Source organism: Marmota monax, unplaced genomic scaffold, assembly GCF_021218885.2.
Source record: "Marmota monax isolate L192 unplaced genomic scaffold, Marmota_monax_Labrador192_F-V1.1 WCK01_AAM20220418_F8-fsc00276, whole genome shotgun sequence".
Classification (NCBI taxonomy): domain Eukaryota; kingdom Metazoa; phylum Chordata; class Mammalia; order Rodentia; family Sciuridae; genus Marmota; species Marmota monax.
In genome coordinates this window covers 364,042-383,616 of record NW_026695204.1, presented here as the reverse complement: position 1 = coordinate 383,616, position 19,575 = coordinate 364,042, and the positions used below count along the sequence as shown (strand labels likewise).

The following is a 19,575-nucleotide window of genomic DNA, read 5'->3' as shown; positions in this document are numbered from 1 at the left end:
ATTATATTTACAAAGGGAAAATTTCTGGTTTCTGGATCTATGATACATTTATAGATAGAGAGCAATGTTTTTTTCTTAGATTTAAGTTAAAATTATTGAATTAATTTATAACTTCAGTAACAAGCATTTCTCTTTTGTTTGATTCTGTAATTGGACTACATGTAGGTAGTGTTTTATGTGTCAAGAGAAAGATAGGAAATTACTGTCAAAAAAATTTCAAGCTGCTATAGAAGAAAGGAAAAATATTTTATTCGTTTGCTATCTACATTTTTTAATGCTCTTTTAAAATTCAAAGATCACAGGTTGTTGCCAGCAACAGAAAGTGAAAAAAAATTTCAGAAGAAACTTCAGGAAATTCTCAAACAGAATGATTTCTCTGTGTAAGTGGTTGTTTATTATAGATCTCAGAACTATTTTTATTGCCTTGTTGTCTAGTTTGTTATAAAGGATATGTTTTAATTAAGCAGAACATTATCAGGATCTGTGGACTACAGCGATATATCCCAGGAGTTCTCTGCTGAGTTAACATTGCATTCTGAGGTTCTGACTCCTGAAATGCTTCAGTGTACACCAGCTAATATGATAGAAGTCCACAAAGACACAGAATTGAGCAAAGGTGAGATTATCTTTTCAAACACACAGAATATAGTCCAATAAACATCTGTGTATTTAACAATGAGATATAATATTTGATTTGGTTTGCTAGCGTTTTTTTTCCCCTTGAAATAAACATGGATATAGTAAAAATTCTCTCTCCCATTGCTGTACTCTTTTAATATCTTGATAGGTAAGTACTGTCCTAAAGTTGGTGCAAACTATTGCCAAATATGATTTTGTGTTTTGTGTTTTATCTGTCAACAATGTAAACTGTTGTTTTAGATTTTTAATTTTATATAAATGGCATCCTGCATGGCATAGATAAAGCACCTTGCTTTTTTCAGTCAATACTATCTATTTTTAAGCAACTTAATTGAAATATAGTAAATTTACAGAATAGTACAACCATCTCCACAATCCAATTTTAGAACATTTCCATGAACTCAGAGGATCTCTTGTGTTCATTTTCAGGTAGGAACCTTCCCACCCCTAACTGAAGTAACCACTAATCCGTTTTCTCAAGTCTCTACATTTGTCCTTTTTAGATATGTCATCTAAATGAAATCACTCAATATGTAGTTTTGTTCCTTCCTTTAGTATAGTACTTTCAAGTTTTATCCATGTTGTAGTATCTACTTGTATTTGTTCCTTTTTACTGTCAAATAGTATTCCATTATGTGGATATACCATATTTTGTTTCCATTTATCATTTGATGATTATTTGAATTGTTTTCACTTTTGATTGATGATAATAATACTGCTATAAACAGTAAAACATAAAATGTAGAATAAATATCATGAGAAGAGTTATAAAATAATGGAAACAATAGCAAATGAAATCAGTTTGAGAATAATTTTATTATAAAGGTTATCTTTGCAGAGAGAAAAAGGAATAATGTTCCTATGAACATTTGAGTATAAGTCTTTGTGTGAATATATGTTTTCATTTCTCTTGAGTTGGTATCAGTGAGTAGAATTGGTAGACATATAATAAATTTGTATTTAGCTTTTAAGTAAACTGCCAAGCTATTTTCCAAAGTAACTACACTGCTTTACATTCCTACCAGCTATACTTGAGGTTCTTTGTGGCTGTATATGTCCTAACAAACATTTGGAGTTATCTGTCTTTTTTAATGTAGTCATCATAAAGTGAGTGAAATGGTATTTTATTGTGGTTTTCATTTTCATTTCTCAAAACTACTAATGATGTGAACTATCTTTTTATGTCAACATTATACTTTGAAATTCTATTCTTGTTCACTCATTTTAACTGTTTATCAGTGTTCCATTTTAAAACTCAACAGTTTGTCAGATTCTCTACAATTTTTAAGTGGTTTGTGCTTTGCAGTGCCATATCTCCTATGGCTGTGTGTAGGAGTTTCTCTACAGAACACATGTAAATGTAATTTGCTGGATGCTAGAATGTTTTCATTGTATTCTACCCATATAGCATTTGTTCTAACAGTGGTTCTGAATTGCATTTACCTTATATGTGATTGATAAGTAACAAAATAATGAAAGTTTCACTCAGTAGTCATTTTGTTTCACATGCAATTTTTCAAGATAAGAGGGGCCTCAACAACATTTGATAGTATTAAATATTAAATATATATTAATATATATGAAAAATATGCTACTCTAGTTCTTTTGAAATGGTACCTTATTTTAATCTTCATTTTCTAACTGTCAAGGCCCTTAAGGATTCTTCTTATCATGTTATTTATTATAGAGGTATTTTCTCACTACCAAGATTTTTCCTACAAAAATTTAGCTTCTTTTCCCTTTCTCTTGTTAAAAAAAAAAAAAAAAAAGTACAAACACACACATAAAATGTATGTATTTTTTGTGTTTTGTGTGTCTTCAACTTTAATATTAAATTTAACAATATCTTCCTTTATAGTTTGGTTTTTGTACCTGGTTTATGAGTCCTTCTCTACACTGATGTCATGAAAGTTTTCAATATTCATCCTAAGGTTTTTGTGTGTTTATGATTTAGTTTTTTCCACATAGCCCTTCTTTGATTCAATTGAAATAATACCTACATAAGTAATAATCTAATTGTATATTATTTGTGTTTGTGTATGATTGTAAGCAGCTAGTTCAATATATTCATTCAACAGAGTTTTTGTGTCCCTCTGGATTCCCCCCTCTGTTATATTCCTTTATGTTGTTAATATTATACTCTTTTAATTAGGATTTTTTATAAACTCTTGTCAAGGCATATCTTTCTGATCTAGCTTCTGAATTGTCTTGCCTCTTGATCCTTTAAAAAAGTCCCTTTGTTAATTTTAGGATTACATTTTCTTGTTTCTGTGAATAATTACTTTAGGATTATATTGAATTTATCAACTAGTTTAAAAACTTTTTTTTTATATCAACCTATCTACAAATGTATTTTTTTCATTTTATTCAATATTCATTCACGTCTTTCAATAATTTTATGATTTATCATAAAAATTGGTATGCATTTTTTATATATATACTCCAGGTACCTTTCCATTGTTGTGATTGTAAATTTGTCTTTCAAAAATTATATTGTCTAATTGTTGATATTTAGGAACGCCAGCATCCTTTGTGTATTAGTCTTTAATCCAGCAACTTGTATTAGTGCTAATCGTTTTGATATACTTTCTCTTGAATTTTCAGTGTATAGAATCGTCATTTGCAAGTAACTATTTAATTACTCCCCTTCCCATGCTCAGATTTTATCCTTCCTGTTTTAATGTTCTGCCTAAAAACTGTAGGATGATGTTGAGTGGAAATAATACTCTTTTTCCTGACTTTAAACTGAATATATTTATATTTTATTAAGTATGAAATTTACTACAGAGTTTTAGTAGATGTGCCTTAATCAGGTTAATATTTTTTAAAACTCTTCTTTGCTTAGAACTTTGTATTTTAAGTCACAATTGATATTAAGTTTTATCAAATATTCTTTTCTGAATTTATTTAAATTAGCAGTTTTTCTCTTTTATTCTGTTAATGTTGTCAATTACATTAAAATATATTTTTTTTAATTTTTATTATTGGTTGTTCAAAACATTACATAGTTCTTGACATATCATATTTCATACATTTGATTCAAGTGGGTTATGAACTCCCATTTTTACCCGTATACAGATTGCAGAATCACATCGGTTACACATTCACTGTTTTACATATTGCCATACTAGTGTCTGATGTGTTCTGCTGCCTTTCCTATCCTCTACTATCCCCCCTCCCCTCCCGTCCCCTCCCATCTTCTCTCTCTACCCCCTCTACAGTAATTCATTTCTCCCCCTTGTTTTTTTTTTTCCCTTTCCCCTCACTTCCTCTTATATGTAATTTTGTATCACAGTGAGGGTCTCCTTCCATTTCCATGCAATTTCTTTTCTCTCTTCCTTTCCTTCCCACCTCTGGTCCCTGTTTAATGTTAATCTTCTTTTCATGCTCTTCCTCCCTGCTCTGTTCTTAGTTGTTCTCCTTATATCAAAGAAGACATTTGGCATTTGTTTTTTAGGGATTGGCTAGCTTCACTTAGCATAATCTGCTCTAATGCCATCCATTTCCCTGCAAATTCCATAATTTTGTCATTTTTTAGTGCAGAGTAATACTCCATTGTGTATAAATGCCACATTTTTTTACATTAAAATAATTTTTAATTTTCTAATGATAAACTGCCTTTATACTCCTGAAATAAATCTTTTATGGTCACAATGTGGTGTCTTTTTATAAACATTGATATACCTATTTTTCTAGTTTTGTTTGTTTTAATAATTGAGAAAGAACTGTACTTTGCCTCATTGTTGTGGAGTATTTCCCCTTTTTTAACTCTCTTTTTGAGAATTTTTATTAGATTAAAACAATCTGTTTCTTGAAGATTTAATACATTTCCTCTGTGAAACTATCCATACTTGGTACAGTATAATTTTCTGTGGGTAGCTTTTGTGTATTAAAGAGTGAGAGGTAAGGAAGGTAGATTTAAACTAATGTAGTTTCCATAATTGTTATAGGTCTACTCAAGCTTTATATTTCTGCTCAAATCAGTTTTATGTCATATTTTTTCTAAGAATTTATCCATTTTTTCTGCTTTTTAAAATGTTTTTGTTATAAACTTGTTTGTGATGTTAACATTTCATTTAGCTCTCTTTTATTTTTATTTTTAGTTGCACATGACAATAGAATAATTTTTTGACATGTTGTACATACATGGAGTATAACTTCCCATACTTGTGCTTGTACATGATGTGGAATCACGCTGGTCAACACTCTCCCTTTTTATTCCTAATGTAATTTTCATTGCCTTCTATAACTTTGATCATTATTTCTCATCTGTCTATATTATTATTAATTAAAGAGAAACAGGTTTTGTTGTTGCTTTGGGATTTGGGGTTTTGGGGGGAAGGGAGGGCACTGGGGATTGAATCTAGTGGCACTTTATCACTGAGCTACATCCCCTGTTGCTTTTTATTTTTATTTTGAGACAGGATCTTGCTAAGTTGCTGAGGTATTGGCCTTGAACTTGTAATCCTCCTCCCTCAGCCTCCCAAGTCCTCCCCAGGGGTAACAGGCATGTGCCAACTTGCCAGACCATCTTTTATTTTTATTGGTCTTCTCAAGTTTTATGTTTTTTTTTAAATGAGTTTTTTATTTTTCTATTTATTTATTTTTATTAAGCATTCATTATTATCCCACCTATGTCCTAAGACTAAATATTCACCCCCAAAATATTTCTTTCTAAAGATTTTAAACTGAATGCTTTTGAAATCTCAAAAGCACTTAGTTTTAAGTCTGATTATACCTAAAGCAGGGATCAAAACTGTTTTTTAGTTAGCTGACATACAACTGGATGCTTTTTTTTTTTTAATTCTTTTTTCTTTTTTTTTTATTGGTTGTTCAAAATATTACAAAGCTCTTGACATATCATATTTCATACATTAGATTCAAGTGGGTTGTGAACTCCCATTTTTACCCCAAATACATATTGCAGAGTCACATCGGTTACACATCCACATTTTTACATAATGCCATACTAGTAACTGTTGTATTCTGCTACCTTTCCTATCCTCTACTATCCCCCCTCCCCTCCCCTCCCATCTTCTCTCTCTACCCCATCTACTGTAATTCATTTCTCTCCTTGTTTATTTTCCCATTCCCCTCACAACCTCTTATATGTAATTTTGTATAATAATGAGGGTCTCCTTCCATTTCCATGCAATTTCCCTTTTCTCTCCCTTTCCCTCCCACCTCATGTCTCTGATTAATGATAATCTTTTCCTTCTGCTCTTCCTCCCTGCTCTGTTCTTAGTTGCTCTCATTATATCAAAGAAGACATTTGGCATTTGTTTTTTAGGGATTGGCTAGCTTCACTTAGCATAATCTGCTCTAATGCCACCCATTTCCCTGCAAATTCCATGATTTTGTCATTTTTAGTGCTGCGTAATACTCCACATTTTTTTATCCATTCATCTATTGAAGGGCATCTGGGTTGTTTCCACAGTCTAGCTGTTGTGAATTGTGCTGCTATGAACATCGATGTGGCAGTATCCCTGTAGTATGCTCTTTTAAGGTCTTCAGGGAATAGTCCGAGAAGGGCAATAGCTTGGTCAAATGGTGGTTCCATTCCCAGCTTTCCCAGGAATCTCCATACTGCTTTCCAAATTGGCCGCACCAATTTGCAGTCCCACCAGCAATGTACAAGAGTACCCTTTTCCCCACATCCTCGCCAGCACTTGTTGTTGTTTGACTTCATAATGGCTGCTAATCTTACTGGAGTGAGATGGTATCTTAGGGTGGTTTTGATTTGCATTTCTCTGACAGCTAGAGATGGTGAGCATTTTTTCATGTACTTGTTGATTGATTGTATGTCCTCCTCTGAGAAGTGTCTGTTCAGGTCTTTGGCCCATTTGTTGATTGGGTTATTTGTTATCTTATTGTTTAATTTTTTGAGTTCTTTGTATACTCTGGATATTAGGGCTCTATCTGAAGTGTGAGGAGTAAAGATTTGTTCCCAGGATGTAGGCTCCCTATTTACCTCTTACTGTTTCTCTTGCTGAGAAAAAACTTTTTAGTTTAAGTAAGTCCCATTTGTTGATTCTAGTTATTAACTCTTGTGCTATGGGCATCCTATTAAGGAATTTGGAGCCCTACCCCACAATATGTAGATCGGAGCCAACTTTTTCTTCTATCAGGCACAGAGTCTCTGATTTGATATCAATCTCTTTGATCCATTTTGAGTTAACTTTTGTGCATGGCGAGAGAAAGGGATTCAGTTTCATTTTGTTGCATATGGATTTCCAGTTTTCCCAGCACCATTTGTTGAAGATGCTATCCTTCCTCCATTGCATGCTTTTAGCCCCTTCATCAAATATAAGAAAGTTGTAATTTTGTGGATTGGTCTCTGTGTCCTCTTGTACCATTGGTCCACCCACCTGTTTTGGTACCAGTACCATGCTGTTTTTGTTACTGTTGCTCTGTAGTATAGTTTGAAATATGGTATCACTATACCGCCTGACTCACACTTCCTGCTTAGAATTGCTTTTGCTATTCTGGGTCTTTTGTTTTTCCATATGAATTTCATAATTGCTTTATCTATTTCTACAAGAAATGCCCTTGGGATTTTGATTGGCATTGCATTAAACCTATAGAGAACTTTGGGTAATATCGCCATTTTGTTGATGTTAGTTCTGCCTATCCATGAACAGGGTATATTTTTCCATCTTCTAAGGTCTTCTTCTATTTCTCTCTTTAGGGTTCTGTAGTTTTCATTGTATAAGTCTTTCACCTCTTTTGTTAGGTTGATTCCCAAGTTTGTTTTTTTTTTTTTTTTTTTGAGGATATTGTGAATGGGGTGGTTGTCCTCATTTCCATTTCAGAAGATTTGTCGCTGATATACAGGAATGCCTTTGATTTATGCGTGTTGATTTTATATCCTGCCACTTTGCTGAATTCATTTATTAGCTCTAATAGTTTCTTTGTAGACCCTTTTGGGTCTTCTAGTTATAGAATCATGTCACCTGCAAATAGTGATAATTTAAGTTCTTCTTTTCCTATTTTTATGCCTTTAATTTCTTTTGTCTGTCTAATTGCTCTGGCTAATATTTCGAGAACTAAATTGAATAGAAGTGGTGAGAGAGGGCATCCCTGTCTTGTTCCAGATTTTAGAGGGAATGCCTTCACTTTTTCTCCATTCAGAATGATGCTAGCCTGAGGCTTAGCATATATAGCTTTTACGATGTTGAGGTAAGTTCCTGTTATCCCTAGTTTTTCTAGTGTTTTAAACATAAAGGGATGTTGTACTTTGTCGAATGCTTTTTCTGCATCTATGGAGATGATCATGTGGTTCTTATCATTAAGTCTATTGTTGTGGTGAATAACATTTATTGATTTCCATATATTGAACCAGCCTTGCATCCCAGGGATGAATCCTACTTGATCATGGTGCACAATTTTTTTGATATGCTTTTGTATTCGATTCGCCAGGATTTTATTGAGGATTTTTGCATCTAAATTCATTAGAGATATTGGTCTGTAGTTTTCTTTCTTTGAAGTGTCTTTGTCTGGTTTCAGGATCAGGGTGATGTTGGCCTCATAGAATGAATTTGGAAGAGCTCCTTCTTTTTCTATTTCTTGAAATAACTTGAAAAGTATTGGTATTAATTCTTCTTTGACAGTTTTGTAAAACTCCGCTGTATATCCATCCGGTCCAGGGCTTTTCTTGGTTGGTAGTCTTTTGATGGCTTCTTCTATTTCCTCCTTTGTTATTGGTCTGTTTAAATTGTGTGTATCTTCCTGACTCAATCTGGGCAAATCATATGACTTAAGAAATTTATCGATATCTTCACTATGTTCTATTTTATTGGAATATAGGGTTTCGAAATAATTTCTAATTATCTTCTGTATTTCTGAAGTGTCCGTTGTGTTATTGCCTTTTTCATCCTATATATTAGTAATTTGAGTTCTCTCTTTTCTTCTCTTCGTTAGCATGGCTAACCTCTGTCGATCTTATTTATTTTTTCGAAGAAGCAACTTTTAGTTTTATCAATTTTTTCAATGTTTTTTTTTGGTTTCAATTTCGTTGATTTCCGCTCTGATTTTAATTATTTCTTGCCTTCTACTACATTTGCTGTTGTTTTGCTCTTCCTTTTCTAGGGTTTTGAGATGAAGTGTGAGTTCATTTATTTGTTGGTTTTTTCTTGTTTTGAGGAATGAACTCCAGGAATGAATTTTCCTCTTAAAACTGCTTTCATTGTGTCCCATAGATTCCGATATGTTGTGTCTGTATTTTCATTTATCTCTAAGAATTTTTTGATTTCCTTCTTTATGTCTTCTGTATCCCATTGATCATTCAGTAACACATTGTTCATTTTCCAGGTGATGCAGGATTTTTCCTTCCTTCTTTTATCATTGATTTCCAGTTTCATTCCATTATGGTCAGATAAGATGCATGGTATTATCTCCACACCTTTATATTTACTAAGAGTTGCCCTATGGCATAATATATGGTCTATCTTTAAGAATGATCCATGTGCTGCTGAGAAGAACATGTACTTCCAGTCATGCTTATTTATTTATTTATTTTAATATGGTTAGTTTTTCCTTTTTGGTTATATTTTTTCTTCTTCCCTTTACTGAGTTACCTCCCACTGTTAGTTTTGGGTGCTGTTTTTCAATTCCTCTTCTTGTAGTGTTTTGCTCAAAATGCCTTGCAGTGCTGGTTTTCTGGCTGCAAATTCTTTTAACTTTTGTTTATCGTGAAATATTTTAATTTCATTGTCAAATCTGAAGCTTAATTTTGCTGGATACAGTATTCTTGGTTGGAATCCATTATTTTTCAGCGTTTGAAATAGGTTGTTCTAGGATCTTCTTGCTTTCAACATCTGTGATGAAAAATCAGCCGTTAACCTTGTTGGTTTACCCCTGAATGTAATCTGCCTCCTTTCTCTCGTAGCTTTTAATATTCTCTCCTTGTTCTGTATATTGGATATCTTCATAATTATGTGTCTTGGAGTTGGTCTATTACAGTTTTGTATGTTTGGGGTCCTGTAGGCTTCCAGGATTTGGCAATCCATTCCATCTTTCATATCTGGGAAGTTTTCTAAGATTATTTCATTCAATAGATTGTTCATTCCTTTGGTTTGAACCTCTATACCTTCTTCTATCCCAATGACTCTCAAGTTTGGTTTTTTTATGACATCCCATACCTCTTTGATAGATTGCTCGTGATTTCTTAGCATCCTTTCTGTGTTGACTATATTCTTTTCAAGTTGATAAACTTTGTCTTCATTATCTGATGTTCTGACTTCTATTTGATCTAGTCTATTTGTAATATTCTCGTTTGAGTTTTTAATTTGGTTTATGGTTTCCTGCATTTCTTTTTTTTTTTTTTTTTTAAATATTTTTATTTTTTAGTTATCGGCAGACACAACATCTTTGTTTGCATGTGGTGCTGAGGGTCAAACCCGGGCCGCACGCATGCCAGGCAAGCGCACTACCGCTTGAGCCACATCCCCAGCCCAGGTTTCCTGCATTTCTAGGATTACTGTTTGATTTTTTTTTTAAATCTGTATCTCCTGGGAGAGCTCATTCTTTGCCATTTGAATTTGCTTATGTAATTCGTTTTCAAAGTATACTTTCATTGTTTGGACTTGCTGTCTAATGTCTTCTCTAAGATTTCGTTCCATCTGAGTTAGGCATGCCTTCATTTCTTTCTCTGTCCATTTTTCTGATGCCTCTAGGTTCTCCTGTGAATTTAAGTTGTCCTGCATTGTTTGTAATCCTTTTTTCCCTTGTTTTTTCATGGTGCTCACGTTACTTTCCAACTCTGTTTGACTACTGTGTTTCTGTTTTCTCCTTTAAATTTGTTTTGGTTTTTATAGTTCCAATATCTCTCCTTTGTGTTGGGAGACAATGTTTAGAGATGTTGGAATTAAATGTGATTTAAGGTAAATTAAATCATTAAAGGCCTACAGATTTTGATGGCATATAGAGAATTGAGGTTTGAACTTAGGATTTTATGTTAAGGTCGGGCGATTTGATGGTATGGAGGTTAGTATATGTTAGCTTCTTTGGGGGGTTGCTCAAATGCAGGCGGATATTAACAAGAGAATAGCCAGGAGTACTTGGGGGTAGTTAAGGGCTTAGGCGGACTATAGACTGATTTGTAGTATTCATCTATTTGCATTTAGTAAGTTATACATAATATGGGTGGTCATGCTTAAGAGGAAAGATGGGGAAAAGGTAAGGAAGCAAGCCAAGAAAGAGAGAGGGAGAGAAGAAAGAAAGAGAAAAGAATAGAAAAGAAAAAGAAATGATAAAAAATAATAGAATGCAGTAAAATATAAATTACAATTAAAAAAATAATTAAAAAAATTAAAATTAAAAAATTAAAAGAAAGAAAGAAAAAAAAGGCATTGTTAGGCTTCTATTTTCTTCGCTCCCAGTAGGTGGTGCTGTGCCTTCTGGGCCAAGATTTGCCCTCCAGCTGTAGGAAACAATCTGTGTGAGGCCGCTCCCTCCTCCCCCCACTGGTGTCTCTCAAAGTCCGTTAGCTTAGGTTTATTCCTGGTCTCTACTCTCCTGGCTTCTCCTGCCAGCCAGGCCTTCCCCAGTGTGATACCTCTCAGCAGTTCAAGCTACACTCTGGGCCTGCAGTTTCCTGGATGTGGAGCGAGGCTATTGGGAATCGGCCCCTTATTGTTTTGATTCCCTCCAATAGCCACTCCTCCGTGAGCTGGCGAGACAGGTTTCGTTTTCGCTGCTGGTTTGAGGGGGGAGTTGGAGGTCAGGTGCCTTTAGCTTTCTCCATTCCTCTATTCACGCTCACTCTGTTAATCACGCCCCCGAAAGCCGGGGAGAGATTTTATGCGATATCCCCACTGTATGGGAGATGGATTAAAGGACACACACCTGTTCTACGCTGCGATCTGTCGGAAACTGGCGATGGTGACGTCAGCTCTCCAAGATGGTAGCCGATGGCTTCCTCGGTGGGCCGTCTGGTGTGGAGGACAGAACTGGACCGCTTCCTTCCCCCATCTCGAACTCAGCCCGGAGCACAGTGAGGGCACAGCCGGCAGGACCCCACAAAATCCGCAGCACCATTCCTCTGCGTTGCTGGCACGCCATTTCCTGGCGTGCTGCAGTCTCTAGCAACGGGGCAGGCCGCGGATCAAACAGCCTGAGTCTCCGGGCGCACGGTTCACTAGAGATTGAGCCCCAGTAACTGATCCTCGGGTGATGGAAATCCTTCCTGTAGGTTACGGTGCACCCCAATTTTGCTAGAAATTCCTAACAGGATAGCTTTTGACCGTTCCAACTCATTATTCACCTGCACAGTGACGCGGTACACGGGGGTGATGCACTCTATTCACTGCCATCTTTCCCCAGTCTTCTTTTTTCTTTTTGGTGTGTACTCTTTTTTCTCCCTTATTAGTATGTGCTTTTTATTCTTTCTCTTCAATTAGATTATAATACCATTTATTATAATCATTTTTACCTTTGTTTTTTTGAGTCCTCTGTGCCTTAGACCCTCTATAAATACTGAAAAACTATTTGATTTAAAGTTTTCTGAAAAATATAAAATTAATATAAAATGAATTTATGTTATTTTTCAGCTACAGAAAATAAATTTTTTTTATTCAAATGAGACAGTTTTCCTTTACCTCCTTTGTTTATTTTAATATCCAGTGATTTTCATAAGAATATACACAGTAATTAGAATCAGAACGGATGAAGAGATTATAAATATTTAGTGATCCATAAATTCAGGGTTATTGCTTTGTTTTTATATTAATCCACGTGACTGGTTAGTTACTCCTGTGGCTTTTTGTTGTTGTTTTTGTTGTTTTGTGGTGCTGGAGATTGGATACTGAATCCAGCACCTTGTACATTCAAGGCAAGCATTCTACCAACTGAGCTATATCCCCAGTCCTCCTGTGACCTTTTTATGAAGTTCTGTTATGTTTAGCATGTATCATTAATACTTAAAATTTTAATTAGGTGTACATTGTAATACTTCCTAATTTACACAAATTCTAAATGGATTTTTAGAGTTAAGCCATTGTGTTAATGTTTTTGTATTCTGTCATCTTAAGGTCACACTAGAAATAAAGTTGAAGAAGCACTTATTAATGAAGAAGCAATTTTGAACCTCATGGAAAATAGTCAGACTTTTCAGCCTTTGACCCAAAGACTGAGTGAGTCACCAGTTTTCAGTAAGTAATAATACTGTCATAAATATTCATTATTTTAATCAGTGAAAGTGAGTTTGTAGGGTAGTATTTTTTTCTTTGATTTGAAGATAATAATGTTTCTTATTCAGTACTTTTATATTTCTACTAAGTATAAAAATAAAATTTTGTATTAAATGAAGTAGCTTTGCTTATTTGTTTTCTAAATAGATTTTTTAAAAACTGTTGTGAAAGTAAATATTTTGCTGGGCATGGTGACACAAACCTGTAATCCCAGTGGTTCAGGAGGCTGAGTCAGGAGGATCGCAAGTTCAGAGTTAGCCTCAGCAATTTGGCAAGAACCTATCTCAAAAATAAAAATTAAAAAGGAGCTGGGATTGTTCTTCAGTAATTAAGCACCCTTGGGTTCATCCTTGATACCAAAAAACGACAAAATAATTGTTCTTTGATTGGAAGAAACCATATTACTTAAAGCGGAAAATGCACTTATTTTTAATTAATGTTCTGCAAAGTGATACATTACTAAAATATTCTTTCTTAGTATTAGATATCTGATTTGAAATTCCTTTCAAGCTATTAATTTTGGGGCTAATATAGCATAGGACAGTTCTTTCTGAGTGTCTTTGCATTACACTAAACACATTTTTGTTAGCATCATAAACCATTTACACAATTTCTTCTTGATAATTTAGTCTAACTTACTGAAATCTTTTCAGGAAATTAACATTTTTGTTGCATAAAATGAGATACTTTGAGTCTTTTATTTTGTTTGATGAGTTAATTTTATGCTTCTTTCCTTCTTCACTTTCCATTTTAAATTTTTATAGAATTAAATGTGATTCCAGTCCATTAAATGTCCTGTTTGCTATTTACATTTTCATCTGAATGAAAAATAAATTGACTGATTATGAATAATACCCAAATTTTTGTACTTACAATTCAAAACACTTTAAACAGGGAACTATTTTCTTTTTCTTTTTTAAATGAGTGGTCACATGTATGAGGAAATCATCCTATAACCACATTAAAAATCAATTTGAGGTTTATACTTTAAAATGTTATAACTCTCTATCTGAATAAATTAATATATATACCAAGGTATTTTAAATTATATTCTAGTTATTTTAAAAAACAGAAGAACATAGAAAAATTAATAGTTAAATTAAAAAAAGAGAGTCATATCCATATTTCATTACATTAGTCAAAGATACTGTATCATTAGTGGATATGAAAAACTAATTATAATTCTTTGGATGATTGTGCAAATGATTGTAGTTGGTAGCATGATTGGACTGATTTTGGAAATATCAGCAAAGGAAACTTAAAACATGATATTTTAATAATGAATATTGTATTACCTCTTTTTACAGAGAAAAGGGTAATATAATAGATTAGAACAGACCCCTGCTTTATGGTCTTTTATTTTTTTCTTTAATAACTTTTTTTAGTGTGCTTCACCCTCTCAAGTGTACAATGTTGTGGTTTTTAATACATTCATGGAGTTGTATGACTATTACCACTATACAATCCAGAACATTTTTATCACCCTCAGAAAAATCCCTGTACCCATTAGCATTCATGCTCTATTTCTTCTCTCAGCCCCTGGCAACTATTAATCTATAGTCTCTTGTGTTAGATCTATCTAATTGAGTCATTTCATACAAATGGAGTTATATATGTTCTTTTATATCTTGATGCTTCATTTAATATAATGCTTTCAAAGTTCATCCATATTTTAGCATATATGAGTACTTAATTAATTTTTCCTGCTGAATAGTGTTCCATTGTGTAGATAATACCACATTGTGTTTATCCATTAATCAGTTGATGGATGTTTGGGTTGTTTACACTATTTTGGATATTATGAATATTCTGATATTTATTCATGCACAGATTTTTGTGTGGACACAATGTTTTCAGTTCTCTTGAGTATATATGTAGGAGTTTTTATGGGTCATATGATATTGAACCTAGAGGGGAAAAAAACATACTCAGTTTCCCTGTACTTTCACGTAATAACAGTGAACACAGAAGACTTCTGTGACCAAGTATGTACAGTGTTTTCCCCACACACCAAGTGTGGATCAATTCTGCAATAGACCCATCAGGATGTTCTCTAATAATTCAGTTTAGTTCTGACACCATCTGTCTGGAGACAGCATCAGATCTCTTAGGTTGAGGGCTCAATCCCCGAGATTTAAGATTGCTAATCACAAGCCTCAGGTTGTTTTACTTGTGTTTCTGACTGGTTTTAAATTGGGATCCCTTTTTGAGTTTGATTAATTTGCTAGAGCAGCTTATAGAACTCAGGGAAACACTTTGGTTTCTGGGTTATTATAAAGGATTTTATAAAAGATATTGATGAATATAAGATGAAGAGATGGGTAAGGCAAGGTATGAAGGAAAGGCACAGAACTCCCATGCGTCTTGTATGTTCCACTCTCTAGGAACTTCTGCATGTTTGGCTATCCAGAAGCTCTCAGAACTCAGTTTCTTTGGGTTTTTATGGACATTTTGTTCCATGACTGATTGAATCATTACCCTCTGATGATCAGCTCAGTCTTCACCTCCTCTCCACACCCATGGAGGTTGAAGACTCAAAGTCTCCACTCTAATTCTGCCTTGGTTTTTCTGGTGATGAGCCTTCATCCTGAAGCTACCTTGGTACCGCCAGCTATTTGTTAACTCACCAGAGCATAAAAAAGACATTTATCACTTTAAAGATTACGAGGATTTTAGAAGTGGAAATGAGAGCAAAGACCATATATATATCACAATATCACATATAGTAACTTTATGTTTAACATTTTGAAGAACCACTGTATCATTTTACAGTCTGACCAGTAGTGTATGAGAGTTCCAGTTTCTTCACAGCTTTGCCAATATTTGCTATTATATATCTTTATTTTTTTGTTTTAGCCATCCTAATGTGTATAATTTTATAAATAATACCATTAATTATTTTTTAAGTAATATTTAAATGGTATTTTTCAACTACAGATTTCCTTTTACTATTTTGTGAGCTAAATAAAGGTTAAGTGAAGGATAAAACTGTATAAATACATAGTTTAAGGAATTTTTTAGCATTAATTTATATTTTTATTATATGTTTACTTTGAGCACTTATGACTGTGTTTTGTTTAGCAGTCTTCAGGCTTAAATAAGAGCCTGGAGAGCTTGTTAAAATGCAAATTCTTGTTCTCTATCCCCAAAATTGTCAGTAAATGAGGGATGAGGTGTGAGAATCTTCTAATAAGGTTGCTAAATTATTCTAATACTAATGGCCTAACGATAGGAAAGTTATATAAATACTTGAGCCTTTGTTCCAACTATATTCTTTTAGCATGTGTCAGCATCTATGATGCTATTGTTGTTTTGTAATTGATCTCAGTTATTGGATAATTTAGAAATTTGAAGTTGTTTGTTGATTTGTTTCATTTGTTTTATAGTGGACAGTAGTCCTGATGAGGCTCTGGTACATCTTCTTGCTGGTTTGGAAAGTGATGGATATCAGGGGGAAAGAAATCGAGTGCTATCACCTTGTCACTCCTTTGGAGACACTAAAATTCCCCAAAATAGTGATGATGAAGAAAATGAACCACAAATTGAAAAAGAAGAAATGGAGCTCAGTTTGGTGATGTCTCAGAGATGGGACAGCAATATTGAAGAACATTGTACCAAAAAGAGGTAATTTTTCAATTATTTTAACAGTTTCCTTTTGTCTTCATTCCTTTAATCAGAAATTATTTCTTGCTGTTATTCATAATATCAAATGCCTTATGAACTAAATTGACTTCTTTTAAAGTCTTTAACCCTTTTAAGTAGTACTTTGGTTTTCATGTAGCATATTCCAAGCAAAATAAAGTTTTGCTATAATTAAAAAAAAAAAGATTCTAACTTTTAAAAAATCTTCTATTTGTATATACATGCCCTCTGAAAGTTGAGCTATTATGAATGTAAACAACAATGTATGGAGTCAGCTTGAAGACAAGTATTGGTTACCAAATCTGATTAGACTGAAGGAGTTAAATACTGGAAATTAAAAAATGAGAAAATCTCAGAAGCAAACACTGGTATTGTTTTGTTTCTCAAGAAACAAAAGATGGCACTTCACTTTACTAAGTCAGAGCCTGAGCTTGATTGTTTGAATCTGCTCCTAAGTTGTATGATGTGTGGGTAGAAAAATTAGGCCTCTGAGCCTGAAAGACTGAAAATGCTTCTCTTCTAAGCTTCTATAGGCTATACTAAAGTCTGTGTTTGAAAATTTCAACCCCAGATACATTATTGAAGGGGTAAAAGTTCATCCAAACATTCAGTTTATTTGTATATAACATAAGTATTTATTTTCTACCTAATAAATTAAGACACTGAAATCTCTATATACAACATTATATTCTCCTTTCTCATATAGTCTCTACTGTCATAATAAGCCTGGTTTATCCCATAATTCAGTTCATGCTTATTAATTAGTCCAATTCTGTAAAAACCGTGCCCACTTTAATTTTGGAAAAACAAACCTAACATTTCATAAATGTATATTAGAAAGAAATCAAATAATACAGGAAATAATTTTACTCTATATATTGAATGTTATACTCTGCCCCACTTTCCATAGTTAAGAACACTATAAAAATGAGAAAGGGAAGTATTTTGATAGTCATCATGTGGAAAATTATATAGTCTAGCTTCATATGGCTACAGAGTACAAAAACAGAGATAATGTATGGAAGTTGGAAAAGAAGATTTTGAATGGTATAGAAATATAATTACCAACAGAGTTGAGAAGAAAGATTTTATGTAGTATAGGAAGGCAGTTACTAACCACGATAGAAAGATTGTCCTGTAGGATGCAAACACCTTAACCTATGATAATTCAAGATATTATGGAGCTGTGAATTCAGGAATTATGATGTTTTCTAGTTCACATGATAGGGATTATAAAATCTGTTCACAATAACTTTTTGGCAAGTATGTTAGTGGGACATGTTAATAAAGCAAAATAAATCTGCTTTTATTTGTAAGTTATAATTTTTAGATCTTTTTAATTATTTTACTGTTGTAATCAAGTTATAAAAATATTTTGTATCTAAAATACTCTTTTCTAATGACACACTCACCAGTGTATTTTCATATTCTTTAGGTCACTGTGCAGAAATATCCACAGAAGTTCAACCGAAGAGGATGATTCATCTTCAGAAGAAGAAATGGAATGGAGTGATAACAGTTTGCTTCTTGCCAATCTTTCTATACCTCAGTTAGATGGAACTGCAGATGAAAATAGTGGTAAGTAATCAAGTCTATTGTGAACATTTGGCTATTTAGGGACAAAAACATATATTTTATGTGTTTTGAACTATAATCACATTTCCTATATGGTTGATTAGGGGAGGCCATAGTGACACTATTTTGTTTTGTTCTTTAGGATTTTTTCCTCTGGGAGAAATATAGATATATAATTCCTTCTCATTTTTAGGAAGATATAACATTTTTTAATTATTAATTCTAAGCTTTGAAAGCATTAATGAGTTTATTATGTTAATATTTAAGTAGCAAAAATAAACTAACATATATGCTCAGCTTATTTGAAGTGATACTACAAATACGCATAATATTTTATGAAAAATTTTATGGCTGAGTAATATTCCATTATGTATATATGCCACATTTTTTTTTTAATCTATTCATCTATTGAAGGGCATCTAGGTTGGTTCCACAGTTTAGCTATTGTGAATTGTGCTGCTATAAACATTGATGTGGCTGTGTTCCTGTAGTATGCTGTTTTTAAGTTGTTTGGGTATAGACCGAGGAGAAGGACAGCTGGGTCAAATGGTGGTTCCATTCCCAATTTTCCAAGAAATCTCCATACTGCTTTCCATATTGGCTGCACCAATTTGCAGTCCCACCAGCAGTGTATGAGTGTACCTTTTTCCCCCACATCCTCACCAACACCTATTGTTGTTTGTCTTCATAATAGCTGCCATTCTGACTGGAGTAAGATGAAATCTTAGAATGGTTTTGATTTGCATTTCTCTAATTGCTAGTGATGATGAACATTTTTTCATGTATTTGTTGATTGATTGTACATCATCTTCTGAGAAGTGTCTCTTCAGGTCCTTGGCCCATTTATTGATTGGGTTATTTGTGTTTTTTTTTTGGTGTAAATGTGGCATATATACCCAATGGAATATTACTCAGCAATAAAAGAGAATAAAATCATGGCATTTGCAGGTAAATAGATGGAGTTAGAGAAGATAATGCTAAGTGAAGTTAATCAATACCAAAAAACCAAATGCCAAATGTTTTCTTTGATATAAGGAGGCTGATTCATAATGGGATAGGGAGCGGGAACATGGGAAGAATAGATGAACTCTAGATAGGGCAGAGGGGTTGGAGGGAAAGGGAGAGGGCATGGGCTAATTAATGATGGTGGAATGTAATGATCATTACTATGCAAAGTACATGTATGAAGACACAAATTGGTGTGAATATATTATGTATACAACCAGAGATATGAAAAATTGTGCTCTATATATGTAATAAGAATTATAATGCATTCTGCTGTCATATATAAATGAAAAAAAATTACATAAAAAAATTTAAATGTGACAGTATCTTTCCTTATTCCCTGAGACACTGAATACTAATCTTTTTCTGATCAACAGAGTGTGTTTAAAATAATGACTAATAATTTTAGCTAACTGTTGATTCAAGTTGAGTTGTCTTAATTATAGAAATGATCTTTTTCTTACGGTAACCATTTTAAACATACAAACCTAATTTCATATGATTTCTTTGTTGGTGATAGTATCTT

The 19,575-nt window shown here is 33.3% G+C and overlaps 1 protein-coding gene across 4 annotated transcripts in view; it reads left to right on the top strand.

Annotated features, from left to right (window-relative positions):
• The window catches only part of Rev3l (REV3 like, DNA directed polymerase zeta catalytic subunit), a 184,880-nt gene that overhangs the window by 86,336 nt on the left and 78,969 nt on the right, over positions 1-19,575 (top strand). For all 4 annotated transcript variants that reach the window (XR_009225459.1, XM_046429923.2, XM_046429925.2 and 1 more), the window contains exons 8-12: positions 296-380; positions 468-616; positions 12,669-12,788; positions 16,214-16,451; positions 17,905-18,047. Coding sequence is in view for 3 of the 4 variants with exons in the window: in XM_046429923.2 (XP_046285879.1) it covers positions 296-380; positions 468-616; positions 12,669-12,788; positions 16,214-16,451; positions 17,905-18,047 (735 nt within the window). In the remaining variant the exon portion in view is untranslated. The remainder of the gene's footprint in view (positions 1-295; positions 381-467; positions 617-12,668; positions 12,789-16,213; positions 16,452-17,904; positions 18,048-19,575) is intronic.